Source organism: Cyprinus carpio, chromosome A12 (genome assembly GCF_018340385.1).
Source record: "Cyprinus carpio isolate SPL01 chromosome A12, ASM1834038v1, whole genome shotgun sequence".
NCBI classification, from domain to species: domain Eukaryota; kingdom Metazoa; phylum Chordata; class Actinopteri; order Cypriniformes; family Cyprinidae; genus Cyprinus; species Cyprinus carpio.
The window spans coordinates 23,724,895-23,748,833 of NC_056583.1; the positions used below are offsets into that span (position 1 = coordinate 23,724,895).

The window sequence follows — 23,939 nt, forward strand, 5'->3', positions numbered from 1 at the left end:
GTAAAATGGGGACAGTTCGAGTCGTACACAGGACATCAAAAAGCATTTGTAATAAACGCTGCACGCTCTCTCGTTCATTTTTCACCCAGTGGTCCGTCTCGTCCTCAGACCTGCTCTGGTCTAAAGCACAAATGCTAACCACTAACCAAAGCTATTCAAAGCCCAGCACGCAATCCAATCACGACCTCAAACATCTACATCATCAATCTCCATCTTCATTCCCTATCTCAACCCCCCCAAAACAAACCACGCCAAATTAAAACAAATTATTACCCCCTCGCTGAAGTCACTTCATGATTGCGTAATCCTAACCCCTCCCCCCACACTGACTCTTAAACCTACCAATACTAGGGGGCTAATTATCTGGCGGGGGGTCAGAATTGGGCACAACACCAGCATCTCTAACGCTCAGCTGCTCTGCATTCTGCTCGTGTGACCCTGACTGACTCACACACACAGCACCCCTCCACAGTGAAAGTAAATCACTCTGGGCGACTAAATGTCTTACATTAGCCATTGGCTGATAAACTCTTAGATTTTACTCGCTAGTGTGTGAGCTGGAGGCTATGCAAAACTAATAACTGATTTCAAGTTTCCTGACACTCCCCCTGTCTGTCACTGGTTGGATAAACACGTAGCCCCGCCCCCAAACTCATGCTAATATTGCTGTATCAAGCGATCAGGATGCTCACAAATACACATTGTCACACATGATATGAACGTCACAGAATGAGAGTCTGATGTTAATTCAGTATCCATTCACCAAACTGATTCTGAGTCTTTCATTAAAAATGACTCAAATGAATCATTCGACACTAGAAGACCATGTTAATCCAGTAACCCTTCCTCAGACTGATTCAAAACCTATGAGTCTTTCTGAAAGATTCATTAAAAAATGGCTCAAATGAATCATTTGACACTAGAAGACAACTTAATTCAAAAACGTGTTGTCTATTTACGGTCTTTAAAAAGCATGACTCAGATGCGATGCAGTTTTGTTTGCAATGGCGCTGTGGACTATTGGATAAAAGAAACACTGGTTCATTTCTGTCTTTTATTTGTTATCATATATTTTCATCGTCCTACGCTTGGATGACTGCACTTTCCCTGTGATATACATCTCTGACTTTACGTCCCCGCAGTATTTGAAACCCTCTCCTCAGATCTACGACCGCAGGCCGTACATACTCACGCCTGCCGCTACAGCATGACCAGAGGCTGATGGGTAAGCAATTTCTGTGAGATTCATAGAGCAACACACACATGCTTAAAGAGGAGAGGAGGGTGTAAAAAAGAAAATACTTCATCACTACTGCGGACTACACCACACCACCCATTATATCATACTACAATAATCATCACCACCTCACAGCTGCCGACCGGACACAACATCTCACACAAAACATACAGATGGTGTCAATCAAAACGGACTATTTACTTGCTTACTAGACATTTCTGGTCATTAAACCCGGTTTCGGCCTTTGTTTTTGCCACAGAAGCATGGTAGCGGGCCTTGTCTTGAATGCACTTCATTCCATGAAACGTTTAGTCATTCTTCTTATTTATTTAGGTAAATAATTGACCAACAAAAAACATTCAAATTAAGATACAAATTATACCAAATGAAACTCATTCCAAAAAAAGGATTCTACAAAAAAAAAATGTATGAAGTGGTCAAAAAATTATGTCTGACCCACTTCCATTCTTCCGGCGTACTGCCGTCCGCTTTAACCCCCCTTATGACGTTTACAATTTTCTTAAATTGGCAAATTGAACTAAACAAAACCCAAACAAATAATATTTAAACATAAATAATATAAAATAAAAATACACTTTCTTAAACGGTTACAACACACCCTGATGCTTGTTATTCCCAATGAAAAGATTTACTAAAACTACTAGTTTGCTAAAACTAAAACCATAAAAAAAATTCTAATTGTTATTTGAACTAAAATAAATGTTTTTAAATCAAATAGAAAAATAAATATTTTATTGCAGCTAATTAAAAATTAAATATATTAAATTATTAAAATAAAAAAAAAAAAAATAAAACAGACATAAAAAAAAATAAAAACACATTAAAACTATTAAAACTAATAAAAATGTGATAAAAACTAATTAAAATGAAAACAGGGTCTATAAAAATAAAACCGAATTCAAATTATAATAGAATCTCAGTGATTGTAATGAATCACATTTCTGCAGTAAACTGGTTGCAAACACTGACTCATCAGCTCTATTTATTCTTTTTGTGGTCACTTTTACTGACAGAAGGACAGAGAAACGAGAGGACGTGATGGGATTAGGATTGAGAAATGATGAAAGTGGACGTGTCTCACCGTTCTGCGTGAGTTTGGTGGAGCAAACAAGCGTCAAGATCTGAAACGAGTCTTTGCTGACGGAGAAGCTGCCGAGATTCTGCGTGTTCTTCCCGGACGACGGATTTCTTTCCTCCATCTCTGGTTTGGTGGAGGGCAAGCTCAGGTACATGCTGGAGTCCTCCAGTTTCTTGGCTTCGGCCTGCAAATAGAGACACACATCGTGAGAACAACACCTGTTTGCATCAGACTAAAGAATGCATTCAGTGATTGACAGCTGTCAATCTGAGAACACATTCTTAATGCTTGTTTAAATTCAAATTTTCTATAAATGTTGCATTTTTAAATACATTTGATTTGACCTTTTCAGAGCCAGTTTTGCACAAGCAGTAAAACCAACATCAGATCAGTTATGAAGCGATGATTTGCACGAAGATTAATTTGCATTGCTCAAAAAGGACTTGACCAGGTGACGTTCTGCATTAATGAAGCTCTTTCATATGCAGATAAGAAAAGATTGAATACATGAACAAAGCTTAATTGCATAATGATTACATTGTGATGTGGGGTCATAGGTTAAATGGGACAAACGAGGACAAGCAGCATCAGTACACAACTCACATATATGAGTGTGTGTGTGTGTGTGTGTGTGTGTGTGTGTGTGTGTGTGTGTGAGAGAGAGAGAGTTTCGAGATCACTGGAAACTGTGTTGGTTTCACCTTATAGACGATGAGATCATGTTCTCCGTCCCTCAGCGTCGTGCCGTCATACCTCATCAGCTTCACAAATGACAGAGCAAAGTTCTTCTCAGATTTATCCTTGCCTGTAGAGAAAGAATATTGCATATTTATTATTCATAATTTTTAACAGTTGACCTCTTTATAATGTTCTTTTGTTCTTTAAATGCATTGAAAAGAGAGTCATGCCAATAAAATAACCAAAAACTGTTTTGAATCTGAACTGAACTAAGACTGGATATGAATCTGAACTGCAACTGAATCTAAAATGCATTAAGAGCATGGATGGAAGAGGAAGAGGACTGTTTTTTTAATTGTAAAATTATTTTAAATATCTAAATGTATGTACGCCAAATATATTTATATATAATATTTTTCGTAAAATATTGTCATTTTTATATATTATCTACATTTCAGAGTAAACAAAAGTATAAAAGTATATAATAAATTTATACAATATCTTTATTTTTATTAAAGATTTAATTATTTATAATGGTATTATATAATTTAATAATTAAACAAAATGTAATATATTTAAATATCTAAATCTTAAAATAAATAAGTATATGTATATTTTATATATATATATATAATATATATTATATATTATATTTATAATATATAAAAATACATATACCTACATACATACATACATACATACATACATACATACATACACATACACACACACACATATATACACTTATATATATATATATATATATATATATATATATTATATATATATTATATATTATATATATATATATATATCATATCATATGTTTTATAAAATATTTACATTTTTATATATTATCTAAATTTTAAAGTAAACAATCATTTATTTAATTAATAATATAATTATTTAATGCAAAGTATGTGTGTATATGATATATTTTGATTATATTTATTTTTTCAAATATATACATTTAATACATAAAGTATATGAATTTGTTTTATAAATTTGATTTCTATTATTTTATTATATTATGTATAATTATACAATTACATACACATGTATTTATTTACATGAATGATTGATACTTAAAAAATGAAAAAAAAAAAGAAAAAAAAAAAAGAAGAAGAATTCTAATAATAATGTTATTGGAATCTGAATCTGGTTACTTCGACTTTGTACTTTTACTCTTCTTATAACATCGACAGTTGTATCAAACACAATCACACTGGTCTCGTTCAGAGCGTCTCTAACCAGCTCTGTCATATTTCAGTCAGACAGCACCTCTGAGACTCCGTGTGCTTCATCAAGAGCTACAGCAGCGCCTGTCTGAATCTGACATAAAAAATACATCCCTGAGGACTTCATCCCAGCTGGGAACGTCAACATCATCCAACGAAGACCCACACAAACATCTGAATCTCTGAACTCAATGCTGCCAACTCAGCACCAGCTGACAGAGAGTCAGGAGACCACCACCACCACCATCATTATCATCATCATCATCACTGCCGTACCAGGACAAAGGGAACATCAGGGAAGCAGGTCCTTATACTGCAGAAAGACTCTGACAGAACCAGACAGACTCAATCAGGAGGAGATGATGTTTACTGGTCTGTTTTTTACATTCAGAATTCTATCGGTAAGAGAAAGACAGACAGGCAGACATGTGGAGGTCGACACTGATTCTCCTTGACATTTGACTTCCTGTCAGCATCAATCAGAACAAGAAAACAGATTTTAATGCCCGTGTAAGCTCAGACGCCCAAAGAAATCCTTACAAACTGAACAGAACTTAATCTGAACACAATGTCAGTTAAAAAAAAAAAAAAAAAAAAAAAATTCAATACATTTTTAATAGTATTTTACTGTTTTAACCAGTACTAATTATTTTAGTAAGGAATCCAAAAAATACACATAACATATGTATGTATGCATGTATTTATTTATTTTATTTTTAATTGCTTTATTTTATTTATTTATTATTTTATTTTATTTATTTATTTGGTCAATGTTTCAAAGCATGGGTGACCATGTTTGAACTGCACTGAAATAAATGGGATTTTTAATAAAATCTGGAATGAACTTAATCTGAATTTAAATGTCAGCATTTCGAGGGTCAGGTGAGCATGGAGATCTGTAAGTTTTACATTTATTTCCTTCTCTCGTTCACATTTATTTGGAGAACCACAGGGACACAACTTGAAATGCGCTAAAAGTTTGGAGTCGGGGAGAATTTTTAATTTATGTTTCTGAAAGAAGTCTCTTATGGTCACCAAAGCTGCATTTATTTAATAAAAATTCAACAGAACCAGAATAGAAAGTATAAAAGAACAGCATTTATTTAAAATTAAAATATTTTGTGATATGATGTGATATATTCCTTTAACACCCCTTTCTATCAATCAAATGAGTCCTTGCTTAATGAAAGTATTAATTTCTGAACTTAAACTTACTGAACTCACTGAAATAACTTCCTTTTGTGATCTGGGGGTATTCCAGAAAGCAGGTTGTGTGACATACGCGGCTATGTTTAAGGGTAAGTAAGCGGATAAACTCAGCATCCGGTTTCAAAAATGGAGGTTAGTTTCAGGGTATGTACCGTAAGTACAGTAGCTACAGCAACTTATTCTCTGAACGTAACCTGCTCCAAGCCAAGAGGTATGTATTGAACTGTGGGATAACTGTTCTGTTGCATCCCTAATGAACACACTAGCTGAGTCCAGATCTGCCACAAAAACTAACTTCAAAATGACAGCTCGTTTAAAAATGTGACACTTCAGTACTTTCTAGACAACAACTGTGCTGAGATCAGCAGCCGGTGTGGGAAACTTTGATACTGTCATAGCGTTTATTCTCAGATCAGCTGACGAGACGTTTATTTGCTCCAGATTGTCTGCTTGTGCTAAATGATTTGTTTTTCATCCTCTGCCCAGCGCCTGGCAACCAGAGCCCGACAACGAGACCCCGCCCTTCTCATCCTGGCGCTGCCACAGCAACATGTGGTGGGCAGATGGAGCGGCGCGGCTGCCAGAATAAGGTTGAACACGCGCGGCTAAATGTGATGACCGCAGCCCAACGCCAGACGCCTCTTGGCCCATAAACAACCTCTCACGCTTCACAAACACGCCCGCGTTCACTGCCAGTATGATTCACAAACTCCCTCTCAGAAAAACACACAAATAAACAGCTAGTAAACAACTTCAGAACTGCGAAATAAACTCCAGTTATTCAAAATGTATAACTGAATAATGTATAACGGCAGAGGTTATGAGTGGTGTTTCCTCGTGGTCAACTCGTCACAATGCTAAGCTGTTTTGGGTGGCTGCCATGCCATTTCATGTGGTTACTAAGGTATTCTAAATATTACAGTGTGTCTGCTGTGTGGTTGCTAGGGAATTCTGGGTGGTCGCTTGGGCACTGTATGTTGCACATTAAATAAGCCTTGGATGAGTATATACTGCCAGTATAATGGGTTCAATAAATGATTAAGTGTATCATGTGTAATACTAGTCTTCCAAAAGCAGAAATATTTAGTATTTGTTAGAAAACGTAAAAAATAAATAAATGAATAGTACAACAAAAATTTACAAAATTTATGAAACAAGCATAAAATAAAATATTATGCATATTGGTTTTCAGATACCTAAAAAAATAATAATAATTAAAAAAAAAACAAAAAAAAAAAAAAAAAAATAAAAAAAAACAAAAACAAAAAAAAATAATTAAAAAAAAAAAAAATAAAATAATAATAATAATAATAATAATAAAAACCAAATAAAATAAAATAAAAGTTGTGTGATTTGTTTTCATATACATAAAATAAAAATTAAACTAAACTTTAATTTAATTTAAACAATTTAATTTAATTTAATTTTCAAACTATGCATTCTTTCCTTGGAGGTTTGATTGTGTTTTAATGTTACAATAATGGTATTTAATCACAATATTAACAGATAAGATAAAATAAAATAAAAATAACAAAATAAAATAAAATAAAATAAAATAATTGCTCTGGAATTCAGGGTGGTTGTAAGGGTGTTGCAATGCAGTTGCTAATGTGTTCAAAATGTTTCTTGTGCATTGCTAATTCTGAGTGGTTGTGAGGATGATTTGAGGTATAATTCCATGTCTGTAACACAAACGGTAAGTGGTGAGTTGTGCACGAAGCATTTCTTCAAATAACTAACCCCATGTATGAGCAACAGTAAAACCAAGCACCACTAATGCACACTTAACAGTCTATTCAATGACTGCAAACAAATTTAGATGCAAATGACTCTATCATATTGGAAAGATATTTTGATAACCCACTGAGATACAAAGATAAAGAACGCTTGATATTATTTAAAGAGGTGTGAAGCACGAGGGCACCAAATGTGCTTCTGTTTCACACATGCTGTGATCTCAACGACACTTCAGTTTACTCGAGTGAGTTTCCAGATCACCGCTGGGTTAAACAGCTCTGAAAGCGCTCTCCTGTGTGAACGTGTGCTCAACTCACAGTCCTGAGACGATCGGTGCTTGAAGGTGAACCGCAGGTGACTCCTGTTGACATCTTCAATCGGGATCGCAACCTGCAACACAGCATATCACAAAAAAAGAGGAAGTTAATGCAGATGAGATGACCTAGAAAGAAACTAAGACTAGAAAACACCTTAGAGGTCTTGAATATTAATAAAAGACATAACTATGGATCCAAATAGACACAGGGTGCAGTCCTTGTGACCTTTACGCTGAACTTTATTCTTATTTAAACTGTTTAAAACAGTTTTAACCGTGTGACCCTCTTTTAGGATTTGAAATATTTAAAAGGGTCAAATCATGCATTTTTCCCCTTTGAGGCTTGATTATTGTTTAATGTTAATATATGGGGTTTTTTAGTGCAAAAAATACCCCACTAAAGCTAGTAAAAAAATCCAATATTAGCATAAATGTTAATAAAAAATATAAAAAGTTAAATAATTAAATTAAATTTAATTAAATTAAATGTGAAAATTTAATGAGCATTGGTTCTCAGATACGTAAAAATTATTAGTGTCAGAAGTACAGTAAAGTAAAGTAAAGTAAAATATGGACTTTGGAAGAAATTGCACACCTAAACTTTCCCAGAATACATTTGTCCTGAGTATTATGCCTCTACTTTGGCAAGTAATATAAATGACTCTTTGCTTAATGCAGTAGACATTACATCAGACACTGTGTAAGTGACGCTCACCTTGATGGTTTCAAACCAGCGCGGCTGTTTGACCTGGTAGTAAATGACCGATTTGTACTCCAGAATACCATCATCACCAGCTCCCGGAAATATCACGTTCTAGACGGCAAGAAAATAAAAACATTAGACATTTAAATCTTCTAAAGAGGAGCCTGAGGCCATTATATTGATCATTTTGTCTTCGCACATTCATGCTGACCAGTAAAACACAATCTGTTTCACAGATTAATTTAATCTGACTCCCTGCCAAGTTCAGAAGCTAATTAAGAGGAGAAATGACAGATACGAGATATGAAATATTAAATGACAAACTCTGTTCTACCTGCTGGAAACCATAAGGTGCCCATATGCTGTGAGGAGCAAAAAAAATGCTTTATTGTATTTTTTTTTTCTTTCTTGCCGTTGCATACAGTGAGGGTCATGCATTCAACACACAGCTGGCCTGTCAATCCCTGACAAACACACATACATGCTACAGCTGACAGCCACCAATTATGAACAATAAGTGACCAGCCGCCCTACAGGCACAGGACTGAGTGCATGAGAGAAAGAAAGATTAAGTGGGCAGTAAAAAAATAAATAAAAAAATAAAAAAAATAACAAAAGAAACACAATGTACTGGGAAGTATGAGGCACATGTGCACATCAGCAGGCTAACCTAAAAATACTAACCTCATAACAGACTATTAGAGAGCAAGAGCTTAAATGCAAAAATATATATTTTTTATTATTATGTTTATATATTTATTTACAGCTGTTTCTAAATATTCCTTTTGATGGGCAACTACTTGTCTTGTGTATTTTGTTAAATGATGTATACATTATTTTAGCTTTTTTTAAATAAATAAATAAATAAATAAATAAAAAATAGTTTAAATAATTTTCTTCAGCAGGGGCTCTCAAAGATTTTGGCAACTGAATATTTCCTAGAAGTACCCCCTGAGATTTTAAATTATAATTTATAAATTATTATTTTTATTATAATTATTATTATTATTATTGTAATACATAAAATTATAATTACATATATATAATAATATTGTAGTTAATTTACTGTCAAATAAAATCAATTAATAGTTGATAATCATAATATTGAAATGTGCTGCATGACTATAGTTTTATTTATATATATATATATATATATATATATATATATAATATATATATATATATATATATATATATTTTATATATATATATATATATATATATATATATATATATATATATAATTTACATAGGACAGTACAAAAAATAATAATTACAAAATCTAAGTAATAATTACAGCCAAAAAAAAAAACGCATTATACACAAAGAGAGTAGCATAAGATAATTTGCATCTCAGGTCCCTAGAAAGGTTTTTTCTTCAAAAAAAAAAAAAATTTATTAAATAAATACTTTTACAATTTTAACAAAACTACTTTAACAGCCCTGTAATATAATATAGCCATAAACACTTATACATAATTTAGAAAAAAAAAACCTTGCAACATATAAATAGAAGAAATCCATTTTTAACATACTGAATCTGGATCATTCATTATAATGTGTCTCACACACAAACTGACCACTATAGATTACCTCGAGTTTCTTTCCATCTTCATCATGTACAGACATGGTGACCTCCACGTTTTTAGGTGTCGTCTTACTTCCTTTATCAAAATCCCCCTGAACCAGCGTCACATAAATGTCATTCCGAACATCACCTGCAAAAACATGCACAAAGTCTCAGTGTCGCTCATTTGCACGATTGATGTGTGATCTACAGCTAAAAATAGACCGCTTGCAATAAAGACCTTGGCTTATATTTGGAAAACACTAGGAATACTAGGAATTAAATAGCTGCTGTACCTTTAAGAGTTCTAAATGTAAATGTTGTGATTTGATCATTTCTGCATGTGAAATGAATATCAGGATATAACAGAGGATGTTGATATGTAAATGTGGATTGTCATATGTTAATGTCCATCATGACGAGTTCCTCATTACTGCAGTGTAGTTTTCATGAATGGTCTGCTTGAACTTTTCATTGTCACTGTTGTATGTTAACTAATTCAAAGAGGAGCAATAAAATCCTGTTTTTATTGTGAACACATTGGATACCTGGCATGATGATTTCTGGGAAGCCCATTTTGCGAGCGACGGCAGTGGAACGGTCCACCAGGTGAGGGAAATCCTTACGGATCTGATGAATATCACCTGGAAGCAACTTCATAGTAACCCACAAACCTGAGGACCGGAGGAACAGACTGAAGTTAAACACAGAGAGAGAGAGAAACGCTTCCTATGTGTGCTTTACAGCTCACAGGAACTAAGCTCATTTTAATATCTCATTATTAGTGATCTACAATAAATCATTAAGAACAATGGATTCATTTAATTGCTGAGAAAATACCCGCAAGAAGAAGAGTGACTGTGTTATTCAAAGTTTAGAGATGAATTGTGCTCTGAATATTTTATGCTGATACATTAAAGATTCAATTGAGCAATCAATAACCTGAACTGTTCAAAACAAATAAAAAAAAAAAAATCACCCCAAATCCATAGAAAAAAAAAAATAATATATTGTTTTATAATTTTTATAATATATATTTATTTGTTCTATGTTATCTCTAAGTTAACATAAAAGTAAATAAAAATAAAAAACATAAATTAACTAAATTATACTATATGAATAAAATGAATAAACTTAAAGTACACATCATGAAGGTATTTGTTGTGTTGAATTTAAGTTATGCTTATTTTATGAGAAATTGTATTATTAATATTTTATTTATTTACAATAAGTGTTTATGATTCCATTTGTATAATAAAAGGTGTAATAACAATAATGTAAAATAAATAAAGTTTACATCATGATAGTATTTGTTGTGTTGAATTTAAGTTATGCTTGCTTTGATGGCATAAAAATAAATATTTTACATTAAGTGTATATCAAGTTATTTGCATAATAATAATAACAACAAGGACAAATAAGGACAATCAATCAAAAAAACAAACAAACAAATAAATTATAAATATTAAGTATACATTATGATAGTGTTCATAAGCCAATGCTTGTTAATATTTGCTAATATCTGATCATCTAACTTTGCGACAGTGAATCTGTGCAGGTCATTTTCAAAAAGACTGAAAAATGTCTTTTACTTTTAAAGATCCTTTATACCCATAATGCTTTGCATGTCGCCCGAATGCCTCCATCCTAAATCGTAAATGAACTGGTCTTAATGACTCCACCTCTATTACCCTCACTGCTGTTCCTAATTAACCTTGATCATAAAGAGAAGAACCTGGTCATATCTGACTGATCTTAGATTATACTGGACGGTTTTGCAGCTTCATCTCAATGTACTGCTTGTGATAGCAGCTTTTCTAATGCTAGGAATCACAGGAAGGATGGATTATATTTGTGGCGATGGATCGCTTCCCATTCTCCTCAGCATGAACCAATTCTCATGCTTGTTAAACCCAATTCAACTTCAACTAATTTTGCTCAATAACTCTGTCATTTGTAAGATTCAGGCCCCTTTAGATTGGGAAAGTCTCTTGGCAGGAACTCCGTTTGATCGTATCTGGGACAGTGTCGCTCTCCATCTCCTCACATCAGTTTTATCTTCCTGTATTTTTAACTTCCAACACTTTAACTAGGCTACAAAACAAAGCTGCAGATCATTAACTCAAGCCATATAACTTGAATCAGATACATTTCATGACCTTACAGACTGAATTTTTACTGTAGGTTAAGACACGCCATAAGAGAAACCCTCTCGGAATGTAGGGCCCTAGAAAATCGGTTTTATTTTATTTTATTTTAAATTCTTTTTTCTGTTTTAATGTTTCTGAATTCAGGTTTAATTGTTAAAAAATATATATAATAATCAAAAAGCATTTATAATTAATTGAAATCATGAAATATACAATATCACAACAATTTAAGTTCATTAAACTTTAACTATTTTATCATTTATTTTAATAAGAGGGTCCCATGATTCTGTTTTAATTGTTATTTTAAATTTTAGTAATGAAAAGCTGTCTAATTTATTGAAATGAAACTTTTACAATTTAATAACAATTTGTTAAAAATTCAACAGAAATTATTTTTGAGCCCTATGAAATCGGTTTAATTTTTCTCCCAAATATTACATTTTAATGGTTTAATTACGTCAATAATTTAAAAAGCATGTCTAATCAATTAAATTAATAAACAATTCAAAAATTTATTACAATTTGTACAGTAATATGAAATGTTTTCTTTTTTAGTAATTCTGTGCTGTCCGTGTAAATTTTTCCAGATTTACAGATTTATTATTCAAAAAAATATAAATAAAAAAAATCCATAATATATTAAAAATTTTATTTTTATATAAGGAAATAAAAAAGGTTTTTTTTTTTTGTTTTTTTTTGACAAAAAGTGCTGCACACTATGACGTGTACCATGTGACTACTGTACCACCTCAGATTCATTCAGCTGCAATCTTTAGGTGTTGATAGTGTTGCTATAGAAACTAAGAATTCCAAACCCAAGAACTGGAACAGCTCCAATTAGAATGTCATGTGTTGTCATCTCGTAATTATGACACAGCATAAGATACATGATAATAGGGTTTTTTTTTTTTCAAATGAAGTTTTGAAATGCTGCTTAAGTGACTCTTCAGAGCAGCTCTGGAGATGAAAGGTGTTCACCCCTGTGACCTTTACCTTGACCTTTGTGATTGACCTCTTTGGCAGCGATGACCTTGTTGATGACGGTCTGGAGGAAGTCGTTCTCGCCCGCCACCCTGGGTGAAAAACGGGAGATGTTCAGCTGCCTGTGGCGAATGGCGTCATCCAACGCTAGCCTGGAGTTCACACGCGACAGGCAACATGGCAACGGGGAGGAGAGAGACAGAGAGAGAGAGAGAGAAGGACGAGAAAGAGAGAAGAAGAGTAGTAGCCACAGAGAGCCAGATAAGGGTGGACATGAGCAGAAGGAAAAGAGAGAGAAGAAGAGAAGGATGAAGAAAGTGAGAGGGAAGACACCAAACAGTGATACAGATACCATGACAGGGACAAAAGCCATATTGTTAGCAAACAGTAATGCGGGATGGGTGACAGGAGAGACACAGAGAGATTTTCAGAAATCACCCTCATCTCACCCAAACACAGATGAAGCCACTGCCTCTATAAAGACACAAAACCTAATGAGCTGCCTTAATGACAAAGATATAAAAAGGCGCACAACAGATTAATGATACAATAGTAATTATAATAAAGCTAAGTAATTATAGTACATAATTCATCCAAGATGATGGACAGGGTCAAATGTATTGATTATAAATAAAATGTACTTTAAAAATACATTTGTACTTATATTTGATATGATACAATGAAATAACAAATATTATATGAACATTATATTACACAAAAATGTTTTTACTTATAACAATGTAAAAATGTCATTCAATTTACTTACAAATATTAATATACTATAATATTATATAATATTATATATTATATTATATCTAGCCCATTTAATATTATTACCTAATATTATTATAAAAATATATTATACTGCATATATAAAATGTTATATTATATAAAATACCATATATAAAAACGTTTTATATTATTATTATTTATTATTATTATATTATTATATAAAATGTACAAATTTTAATTTAGTGTAATTTTTTATATATTTTTAAATACCATTTTAAATTTGTATCATCATTTATTATTTAGATATTTACATTTGTATATTATAATGTAAAAAAAAGTTATTGTATTATTATTTAAACATTTCTATATTTGTGTTGATAATAACAAAATAATTAAATTTAACTTTAAATATTTTTTCTTATTAAAATATTTCATATTATTATATATGTACAAATTGTAATTCAATCAAATTTTTAAATAGTATATTTTAAATAATAATATATACTGTTTTATTTATTAATAATAATAATTATTATTATTATTATTATTATAACTATTGACTTGTTGCTGCCCATGAGAAGCATTCAAATCAGTCACAAGGTTCTGTTTGAATTAGGATGCTGCCTTAAAATGTAGCTGCCTATGTAGGCAGCAGTAGACAGCAAGACAGTACACTAGGTTTTGGACCAGAGCTAATCTAAAGTCACAAATAAGCTGCTACAAAGCAAAAACCTCCCTGAAGTGAGAACACGCATCTTAAACACCCCATAATTCCCAGCAAACCCCTGGCAAAGCACAGAAAGACTGAAGTATAGTCTTACTGAGTGACAGAATGAACGAGTGAGTGACTGTGAGGCACATATGGATCCCCTACAGAATAAGAGGGAGTTTGTGTACTGTTGTCTTCAATGAATAAATACACTGAGCATTGAGCTGATACAGCAGAAATCAGAAAAACAAACTAACTTAACATTCATATGCATGACTGCACGATACCTAACAAACTACCTTTCAATCTGCCTAACTAGCAAGTGTTTAATGCACTTGACTGAAGGTCGAAACTGTTTCACGATAAGTCATTTTCGTTATAACCATCATAAAGGCTGTTGTGTTGACATCATGAAGTCATACTTACGGCTGGAAGGGAATGAAGTGCTGTTTGTCCTCGTCGTCCATCTTGCCTGTGATGATGTCTGTGACATCCATTACTGCAGAGAGAAGAATGAGACGAGAATAATGTCTGCACAATCAAACATCATGTCTCAGCAACTATGGATGAATCTCATGAAAAATAACCATCTCACATTTCATCCCAGGATCAGTTTTTGCCATTTACTTTACAGACGGTCTCAGCAAATTCACATTTTTGATGCATGATACCTTTTCATATACCTCAAACAAGAGTAATTAAAGTAATTATAAAAAAGGTAGTAATTATAGTATGTAATCTATATTCTATTTGATATAATAGAACAAAATAATTCAATAACATTAAAATAAATATTATATGGATTATTGTATTATAGGAATATGATTTATTTATTAATTTATAATATAATAATGTAAAAATGTAATTCAATTTACTTATATATCCTGAATAAAAATCACTGTGTCCAGATTTTAATCAAAATTTATCTCATTTAGCCAAATTCTTAAATTGTATTATGCATATATAAAATAAATTAATTATATCTGTCATGAAAATATAATCTTAAATCTTGATCTTTTTTTTAAAGGCTTTGCAAATAAAATATTTCTTTTATTTTATATATTATTATCATTTTATTTTGGGGCGTAATATGACGTGAATGTGTCTTTGTGAGAATCATCCCAATACTGTGAAAAAAAATAATAATAACAATAAAATAAATAAAATAAGCCATAGTAAAAGAGGAACACTCCTGGAAGTTTAAATTTGTGGTTTTTAAGTTGAGAGCAGGCAAAACTTTCTAGATAGGCTGTCAAGCGGCAGCTATTACTGACTGAACACATACACATCGCCTCTAAATGGCCATTTGGCCTGGTGTGAGATTGGGTTTACAGCCGGCAACAGGAAACTGATGAGCCATAATGGAAGCGTTGGCTTGTCTCTGAATGTGACACATTAAAGGTGACATTGCACATACAGGTTCTGCCTCTACCTGCCTGACCCACATACAGACATACTGCTAGCGGCCATACAGAGAGAGAGAGAGAGAGAGAGAGAGAGAGAGAGAGATGCTTTCCCACTTCAAAACCCGTTTGATGTTCAAACTAAAGGCTGCATCTCTGCTCTCATTCTCCTGTTCGGCCTTATTGTTTTATTTACAACCAAAGAACAGATTTTCCTTTTTCCATAAAACTAAAGGAGAAACCCTTTGTGCACAATAACAGACAACAAACTTGCACAACAATCAACCTCAGGAATTAGCAACAGTAATAGTTACAATAGTAGACACAAATGTTAGGGTCACTTCACTCCAACCAGATCAAGGCTTCTAATGTATACTGTGATTGTAGATGTAATTATATTTAACTCCAGGCAGACAAAATCAGTGCAAAGGCCATGTTTGCTTTGAAGCCATTAAAAATGCATGAATGCAGTGAGAATGTTGCGCCACCTTCTGTATCACATATAGCAAACTAAGCAAAGCCTATATGCAATATATTATTCCAGATGATTTCACACAAGGCTTAAACAATCATACTTAAAGGCATATTCCTGGTGGTATTTTGATGGACACTATGGTTTCCATGCTTAGTGTGCATCTCGTGTTATGTGTGAGGCTCTACCTGCCACACCGAAGGGTCTGCGGAGGCCAGACGTTAATTTCTTAGTGTTGTTATCTCTGAGCTCCATGCGGCCCACTCGAACGATCTGACAAACAAAACTCATTTTCTCCCTCTTCAGGTCTTCGTTCCCCAGATCCTGGAGAGAAACACACAAACACACAAGCAAGAGTGTAAAAAAGCATGCACAATCATGAACTCAAACAGCACATATTATTTTGAGCCCCCAAGTGCTCCTGGCCATGCACCAGGTGTTTCTGCCTACAACCATCAAGTTAAACTCAAACTCATTAGTTGAGCAACTATCCAGGAAGACAATAACTGATGCATGGTTTGGTTTCGGTGTACACAGACTGTTAGTACGCTGTCTGAGTGAAGGTTAAATTGCTCAAGCAGCTTTTGATTGAGGGCAGCAACTCATTCCCCGCTGGGTGTTTGTGCAAAGAGCAGAGGATTCTGGGAAAATAAACTGACCCTCACTAGCCCAGCATCTATTAAAGAAATGACCTCTAATGAGAACGTGTGGGTGCAAACAAGCACCAACACGCAAACAAACCAGTGCATATTCTCTAAAATTATAAAGTATGCACATGCAAATACACAAAATGCATGCAATTAAAAACAAACACATATGCTAACAGTGTGTGAGAAACACAAGAACTTCAATATGATTTACACTCATGTTTTTCACGGCACAGAAATGTTTTTTTTTTTTTCTGTGTTTAATGACCTGTAGACACCAAAGCACTTACATGGATGCAAACAATACATGCAACAATGCAAACCAGGCGGCGTCTCCGTTGAGCTTCCTCCTCTAACAACCGTTAGCTCGTTACCCTTTACAGCTTTAATGATGCTGCTGCTTTCTCCAACACTTTAATTACCAATTCTGCAACACGACTGATGAACACGAATTAAAGTGTCACCCAATAATACCATGATTACTCATTAAGGAACAAAGCAAGAGACGGGAACAGATGAACAGAATCAAGCCGTAAATGAGTCATTTACATGACAGTGTTTCTAGGAACGAGCTGGTACTGAAGCACTGGAGGAAATATTTGAGTGCTCATATCAAACAATAAGGTCGTGCATGTAAAGGGTTTCGTGTGGTCTAGTGGTTTGTACAGGTGGCACAAACTAGCACAGTTAGAAACCTAGTTAGCTGACCACCTAGATACCATTTTAAAACATCTCATTATCAGGCTCCCACATTTTCAGCCAACTTTTAATACAGCATTGCATGCATTTTTAGCAGAGAACAGGATTGATATCGTTAACTAAAACTAATACTAAAACTATTAAAAACATTAGTGTTCATTTAATAATAAAGGTGAAATAAAATAATATTAGATGAAAAACTGAAAGGGATTAAAATGAAAGTTAGAAATGCTGCCTTTGAAACTAACTGAAATAATGTTAAGTTAAAGCACTAAAATAACTAACTGGAAAAATAACAACTAAAACTGAGCTAAAAATAAAATAAAATAAAATAAAATAAAATAAAATAAAATAAAACAGTCAAAAGCACAAATTAAAATGACTTAAAATCTAACCAAAATTAAAATGAAAATCTGGAGTGGGGGGGGGGGGGAATTAAAAAATATAACATTATATAAATAAAACTATAATAACACTGGAAGAGAAAAGTACAGATACAAATAGATTTAACCAAATATTTGCATGTTACATTTACTGGATTTGCCCAGCTAGAACTACAAGCATCAAGTTAGCATTAGTCATCTCATGTGTGACACCTTATTGGTATTAATACCCATGCAGAGTTTTAAATCAATCATTTATGTAGTTGCGTTTGAATTCCAGATTAAAAAGTAGTTATCAATAAGTCGTGGTGCTCATGTGGGTAATACAGGTCTGCATTATGTCCCAATACCATTTCTCCATCTCTCTATGATAATCCTGAATAAAAAGTGTCAAAAGTAAAGCCCAAAATAATACATACAGTGAATACGGCACGCAGGTTATGGAGCTGATCGATGTCTTTAACCAAACCTGAACTGGACCAGCGCACAAGATAGTTTTCACTGCAAGAATGTAAAAACAACAGATATTAAATGGCAATATTTTTACAGAACAGCAGCAGTGTCAAGAACATAGGACTGATTCCCAATGAACACATATACTTAAGTTTAACAACAAGATCATTTACTGCTGAAACGAACCACTGAGAACTGTGTGCATGGCACAGACGCTGTGGTTGATTTACTACTGAGGATGTGAAACATCAGGGTTACTGGTTACTGAGGCTCTCAAATGAGGGTCGAACTATTGTCAAATTATTACAATTGATTTAAATAATATTACAACATAAAAAAAAATTCTAATAATATCAAAATTTATTATAACATTTAGATACAAAAAAAAACTAAATGTAAAAAAAAATAATTATAAATAAATAAATAAATAAATAAATAAATAAATAAATTATATATATATATAAAATCTTAATCTCTGAACAAAGTTCTATTTGACAGAAGCAATGTTTAGGATGTGGATACACATCTGTAAGTTTGAGTTTGTGTGTGCACTGACCTGATAAACTTGGACTCAATCGGGTCATAAAGCGACATCAGCACTTCTGCATCTTCTCCGATTTTGCACACGACGTTCTTGAGTGTGACGAACAGGGCGAACGAGGGCGTGGAGGCAAACTTGGCCTGCCGGCTCAAATCCATGTTCTGCTTCTGAGACTGAAAATATAAATACATAAAAAATGATGGCATCTGAGCACACAGTTAGTCTTTCAAACTTGAGTCTTAAAGTCAGCAAGACTGATTACACAGATGTTAGTGGCTGTCTGTCTCAAAGAATCTATATCCCATATAAAGTCTGTATCTGCTGAAAGAGACTCAAGGACAGTGAACATCTGGGTAGGGTCAGCTGGGAAAGGCAGGACAGCAGTGCTGTTGTATTTTCAGAATTTCATCTTGTCATACTGGTTTCCAACAAGACAGACTGATAGTAAATGTTTTGACCTTTTGTAATTGTTATGTATGAGTCCTTCAATTGTTCTCAGTGTGAAAAGATGGATCTGAAAATCATGCAGTCACTGATGGAAAGCGGTCAAATATGCAGTAGATGCTGGAAAACCAAAGAATGTGCAGGAGCTGGAGGATTTTTCAGAAGAACAGGAAGCAGTTGAACTTTTCAGAACAAACAATGACTTATGGACAACTATCACAAAACATAAAAACATGGATCATCCAGGAAATGACACACAGTATTAAGAGCATGTAAGGGTATGTAAAATTTTGAATGGGGTAATTTTTGGAAATTCAGTTATTATTTTGTCTTGTATATATATAAACATATATTATGTGAGCTTATTTAAGTTATTTTATTACTAAATAAAAAAATAACATGCGATTTTCATGATCCCTCTTATTTTGATAAAATTATGAACATTTTGCATATTCTGCAAGGGGTATGTAAACTTTAATGCACAACTGTATTTGCACTGTTTTTCTGACGATATAAAACTAAGAAATGTCATGAATATGTTGTTGATTTTATTGAGCATTTCAAATGACCATTAGGTTTCCAAAAGACCGTAATAATACAAAATAATAATATAAAAATAACCGAAATACTAAAATTATACAATACATATTGTATGTTACATATATTGAAATACATGTAGGTTAATATTGTTGTGTATTGCTAGAATTGCAAAGTGCATATAAGCAAAAATTATAAAATAGCATTCTTGTGTTTATTTAGTGAAAACAGTGTGGAAAATGTGCTTTAATTATTGTTTATATAAATATGTATATGAACAATTTTTTATTTTTTTTCACTATTAAACACTACATTCTCCAAAACTAACTACTTATTTGCAACTCCTTATCAATCTCTTAAACTCTTAATTAATAATAGTTAGTGAGGTAGTTATTAAGTTTAGGTATGGGGTGGATTAAGATCATGCAGAAGGCATTAATATGTGCTTTAGAAGTACTAATTAACAACCAATATGCTAGAAATATGCATGCTAATAAACAAACAGTAAATAGTGAGAACTGGACACTAAACTAAAGAGTTTTTTTAATATTATTAATATATTAAAATACACATATTTTATTGCTTTTTTAAATCTTTGAAGTTTTTTGCTATACTTTATTTATTGCACAAAACTTGTGCGTCTCCAATGGCTGTTTGAAAGCAGTGGTTCTTCTGATTGAGCCTTCTTTTTTTAAGCTATATCCCCCAGCCGTGTATCACACTGAGTCCCACAGTTAAGATGGGAAGTGAGATGGTGCGCTCTCACTGTTCCTGTGTAAGCTCTCACACATCAGCGTTGGTTTTTCAGAGCTGTGGTCAGGGACTTTTCATGTGGTTTATAGGTTGTGCTTGACAAAGTAGTCACATCCAAATATAAATATGAAGCAACAGTTAACATTCAAGGTGTATATTAAACATCACAGCAAGTGGTGATGAGAAAACGTGAGTGTGCCGTCAGCTCTCAGGCCTCTCAGGTACATACACAATCCAATAACACCAACAAACCCATTCAAATATTTCAATCCAAATGAACTACAGACATCAGAAAAAAAACCAGCATGTTGAAATTAGTGCCATAATGTCTAATATGGTTTACCTTCTCCTCTTGGATGCGAGCTTCAATCTGCTTGGATGCGGTTTCATGTGCTCGGAACAGATTGACGGTGCTGGTCAGGTCAGGATCCAGAATATTCCCGTCTTTATCTCTCACCACCAGATCCAGATCTAAATACCTGGCAAACACACAAAAACAGTGTAGGAAAAACACAGTTGTTTGAAAGAGATGACGATTTGAGTTCTACTAATCCAAACGAATGCATCTACTTGGACATTACCTACTAAATGAATGTGAAAATGAGCATAAGAGAAAAAGAATAAGACAGATTACATTGATTTCAGAGGAATAAGTGGTAGGTGTTATCAATGGTTTCAAGCATGTTGCTATGTGGTTACTATGGGCATTCTGGATTTGTATCGAGAAAAAAAAAAAAAAAAACTTTCACTTAATAAAGTTGACAAAGAAAGAGAACTGAGAACTAAGAGTTGTTTGTGCGTGTGTGTCACTAGTGACTTTTTCACCTAAGCGGCTCTATCATCCTACCGTATGCTCACTTCCTCCTGCTGAAGTTAACAGGAAGACCAAATGCTCTGAGAGAGGTAATAATAAACCTGCTGCTACTAGACGGCTTTAAATGTGTTCAATGAGCAGAGAGAAGACCAAGCGTGCAATTAGAATAACTAAATGGAACTGTAAAGTATTCAAACTGGTCTCCCTGTCTTCCTTTGATCAGCTGAACAATTAGCCCTGGCCCAAACTCACAGCATTGGTTGATACGATGCAACTCTACAATAGTGGTTGAGTTCCAGAAATATAATGTCAATATGTATATATATATATATATATATATATATATATATATATATATATATATATATATACACACACATGGATGATTGCCAGGGTGTTGCTATCCATACACACACACACACTTATATATACACACACACACAAATGTTGAGTTCCGATGTTGTTAAATGATGCTATATGCTTTTGTTGCAGCGTCAGTTCACATTATTTCAAAATGAACAAAATTTAATACTGAATTTGGTGAAAAATGACATTATCCATGATGCTGTACATGAAATTCCACCAACCAGAGAGACACAGCAAGCAAATCAGGTAAAGACAAAGTATTTAAATATTTGTACATTGATGCATATTTAGCAATAAACTTAAAAATATATATTGTTTCTATAGATATAATTCTATTGATATAATTATTTTTTTCCATTTTTAATTCAATTACTTTAGGGATTGTAGTTCTTTCCCTCATTTATGCTTAAGTACATAGTCTTGTACCTTTGACCTTTTGGCTGATTTTAAAATACTTTTTGCTTCAAATAAAACACTGTAATGTTATGAATGACCTCGTAGCTGGTTGGTTCATGGCTTATAACACTTTAACTAAGACTTTTTTGCTGAACGAAGACTGTTTGCCTGTGACTCTGGATTACAGGTAATAATGTTGTAAATAATGTTCAGTTTCTTTCACAGACCGATTGTTGCGCTTCATAAGACCTCAACATATCGTCAGGACCCACAAGTATTCATTTTGTGTTGCTTGATATGTATTTTTTGACTCAAAGTGCTGGAAGCCACTGACTTGCATTTTATGAATCACCAAGCACCACAGTTTCAGCTAAAAATCTTCTTTACTGTTCTACTGAAGAAAAAAAGTCACCTACATCTTGGATGGCCTGAGGGTAAATTAAACAGCATTTTTTTTAATTTTTGGGTGAACTATCCATTTAAATTAGTTTTTTTTTTTTTTTGTGAGTTTCCTGAAGATTATCTGAAAATGCCTGAAGTGCACATGCAAAAAACACACCACCAGGTGTTGTGGATGGTTGCCAGGGTGTTGCTATGCAGTTGCTAGGGTGTTCTGGGCATATACTTACTGGTTCTTCAATGCAAGTCTACTTTAGTTTTATTGTTTGCCAGATGAGAATCATCTAATAGCGTAACCATTCAACACTTAGGGTTAATGAATTAAACTTTTAACTCCAAATAACAGCACATACCACTGATTGATAACATCTTTTCTTCCACAAATGAAAATGGATAAAGTGCTGAAATCTGAAGTGCTGTAAGTCTTTCACAATGACCCTTCATAGCAAAAACAGACCCTGAATCAAAATGAAGAGCAATAAAACGCTTTCATTAAAAGTCAGATTTTATGAAACGGACTGCAGTCGTGACTTCCAGCTCACGCTCTCCCTGTTCCAACATGACCTGATCAGCACCAGTCAGCAGCTTGTGTGAGTGTGTTCATAATACTTCCCACAGACAATCCAACATATAACTTACTTTCTGTTTGAGCTCGGACATCTCGTCCTGTGGAAGCGTGCCGGACAGAATCTGGGAGCGCCATTCGATCAAGTCGTAGATCATGTCTCGGACCGTGTTGAACATCTCACGCTTGTCACCCTGTTGGAAACACAAAGTCTGGTTAAACCCTGCAATGCGTGTTAATTAATACATTAAAGCACATGCTGCAGCATAAAGGCGGATGCTCTTAATCACTGTAGACAAAGAGCCCCAGAGGGTCATATTGCTTGCTTATGTAATTAACAAACTTTCAGTGAGATGCTTTTCAAAAAGGTTTGAAAACAAGCTTTACTTTTTTGTATATCATCTAGGAGCTTTTCAACATCTTGTCCTGATTTGTCCACTTATGGCATGCTTTAGAACCACGTACACTTTGGAGCAACACCGCATGCTTTTAAGTATGCAGAGGAAGAGTGTGCAACTTTTGGGAAACAGAACTTAAATTTGGAATAAACACAAACTTACCACATATAGATCCCTCCATATTGCTGCCCATTCTCTCAACGTAGTCGTGACCTCATGAATGAGTGGAATCTCAGTAGGAATGACCGTCTCCTTTTGTCTAGAAGAACAGTGATAGAGTGCAAAACAGAAACAGCACAATAAGTGAAGGAGT

At 33.6% G+C, this 23,939-nt stretch overlaps 1 protein-coding gene across 1 annotated transcript in view; it reads right to left on the reverse strand.

Moving 5' to 3' along the window:
• Nucleotides 1–23,939, reverse strand: part of LOC109092652 (dedicator of cytokinesis protein 1-like) — a 195,070-nt gene that overhangs the window by 165,964 nt on the left and 5,167 nt on the right. The window contains exons 5-18 of the mRNA XM_042768077.1: nt 23,789–23,885; nt 23,303–23,422; nt 21,032–21,232; nt 18,970–19,127; nt 18,380–18,461; nt 16,420–16,555; nt 14,783–14,855; nt 12,928–13,067; nt 10,333–10,458; nt 9,811–9,935; nt 8,230–8,328; nt 7,516–7,588; nt 3,038–3,141; nt 2,340–2,520 (exon numbers count right to left, since the gene is read on the reverse strand). Coding sequence (XP_042624011.1) covers nt 2,340–2,520; nt 3,038–3,141; nt 7,516–7,588; nt 8,230–8,328; nt 9,811–9,935; nt 10,333–10,458; nt 12,928–13,067; nt 14,783–14,855; nt 16,420–16,555; nt 18,380–18,461; nt 18,970–19,127; nt 21,032–21,232; nt 23,303–23,422; nt 23,789–23,885 — 1,715 coding nt within the window. The remainder of the gene's footprint in view (nt 1–2,339; nt 2,521–3,037; nt 3,142–7,515; nt 7,589–8,229; nt 8,329–9,810; nt 9,936–10,332; nt 10,459–12,927; nt 13,068–14,782; nt 14,856–16,419; nt 16,556–18,379; nt 18,462–18,969; nt 19,128–21,031; nt 21,233–23,302; nt 23,423–23,788; nt 23,886–23,939) is intronic.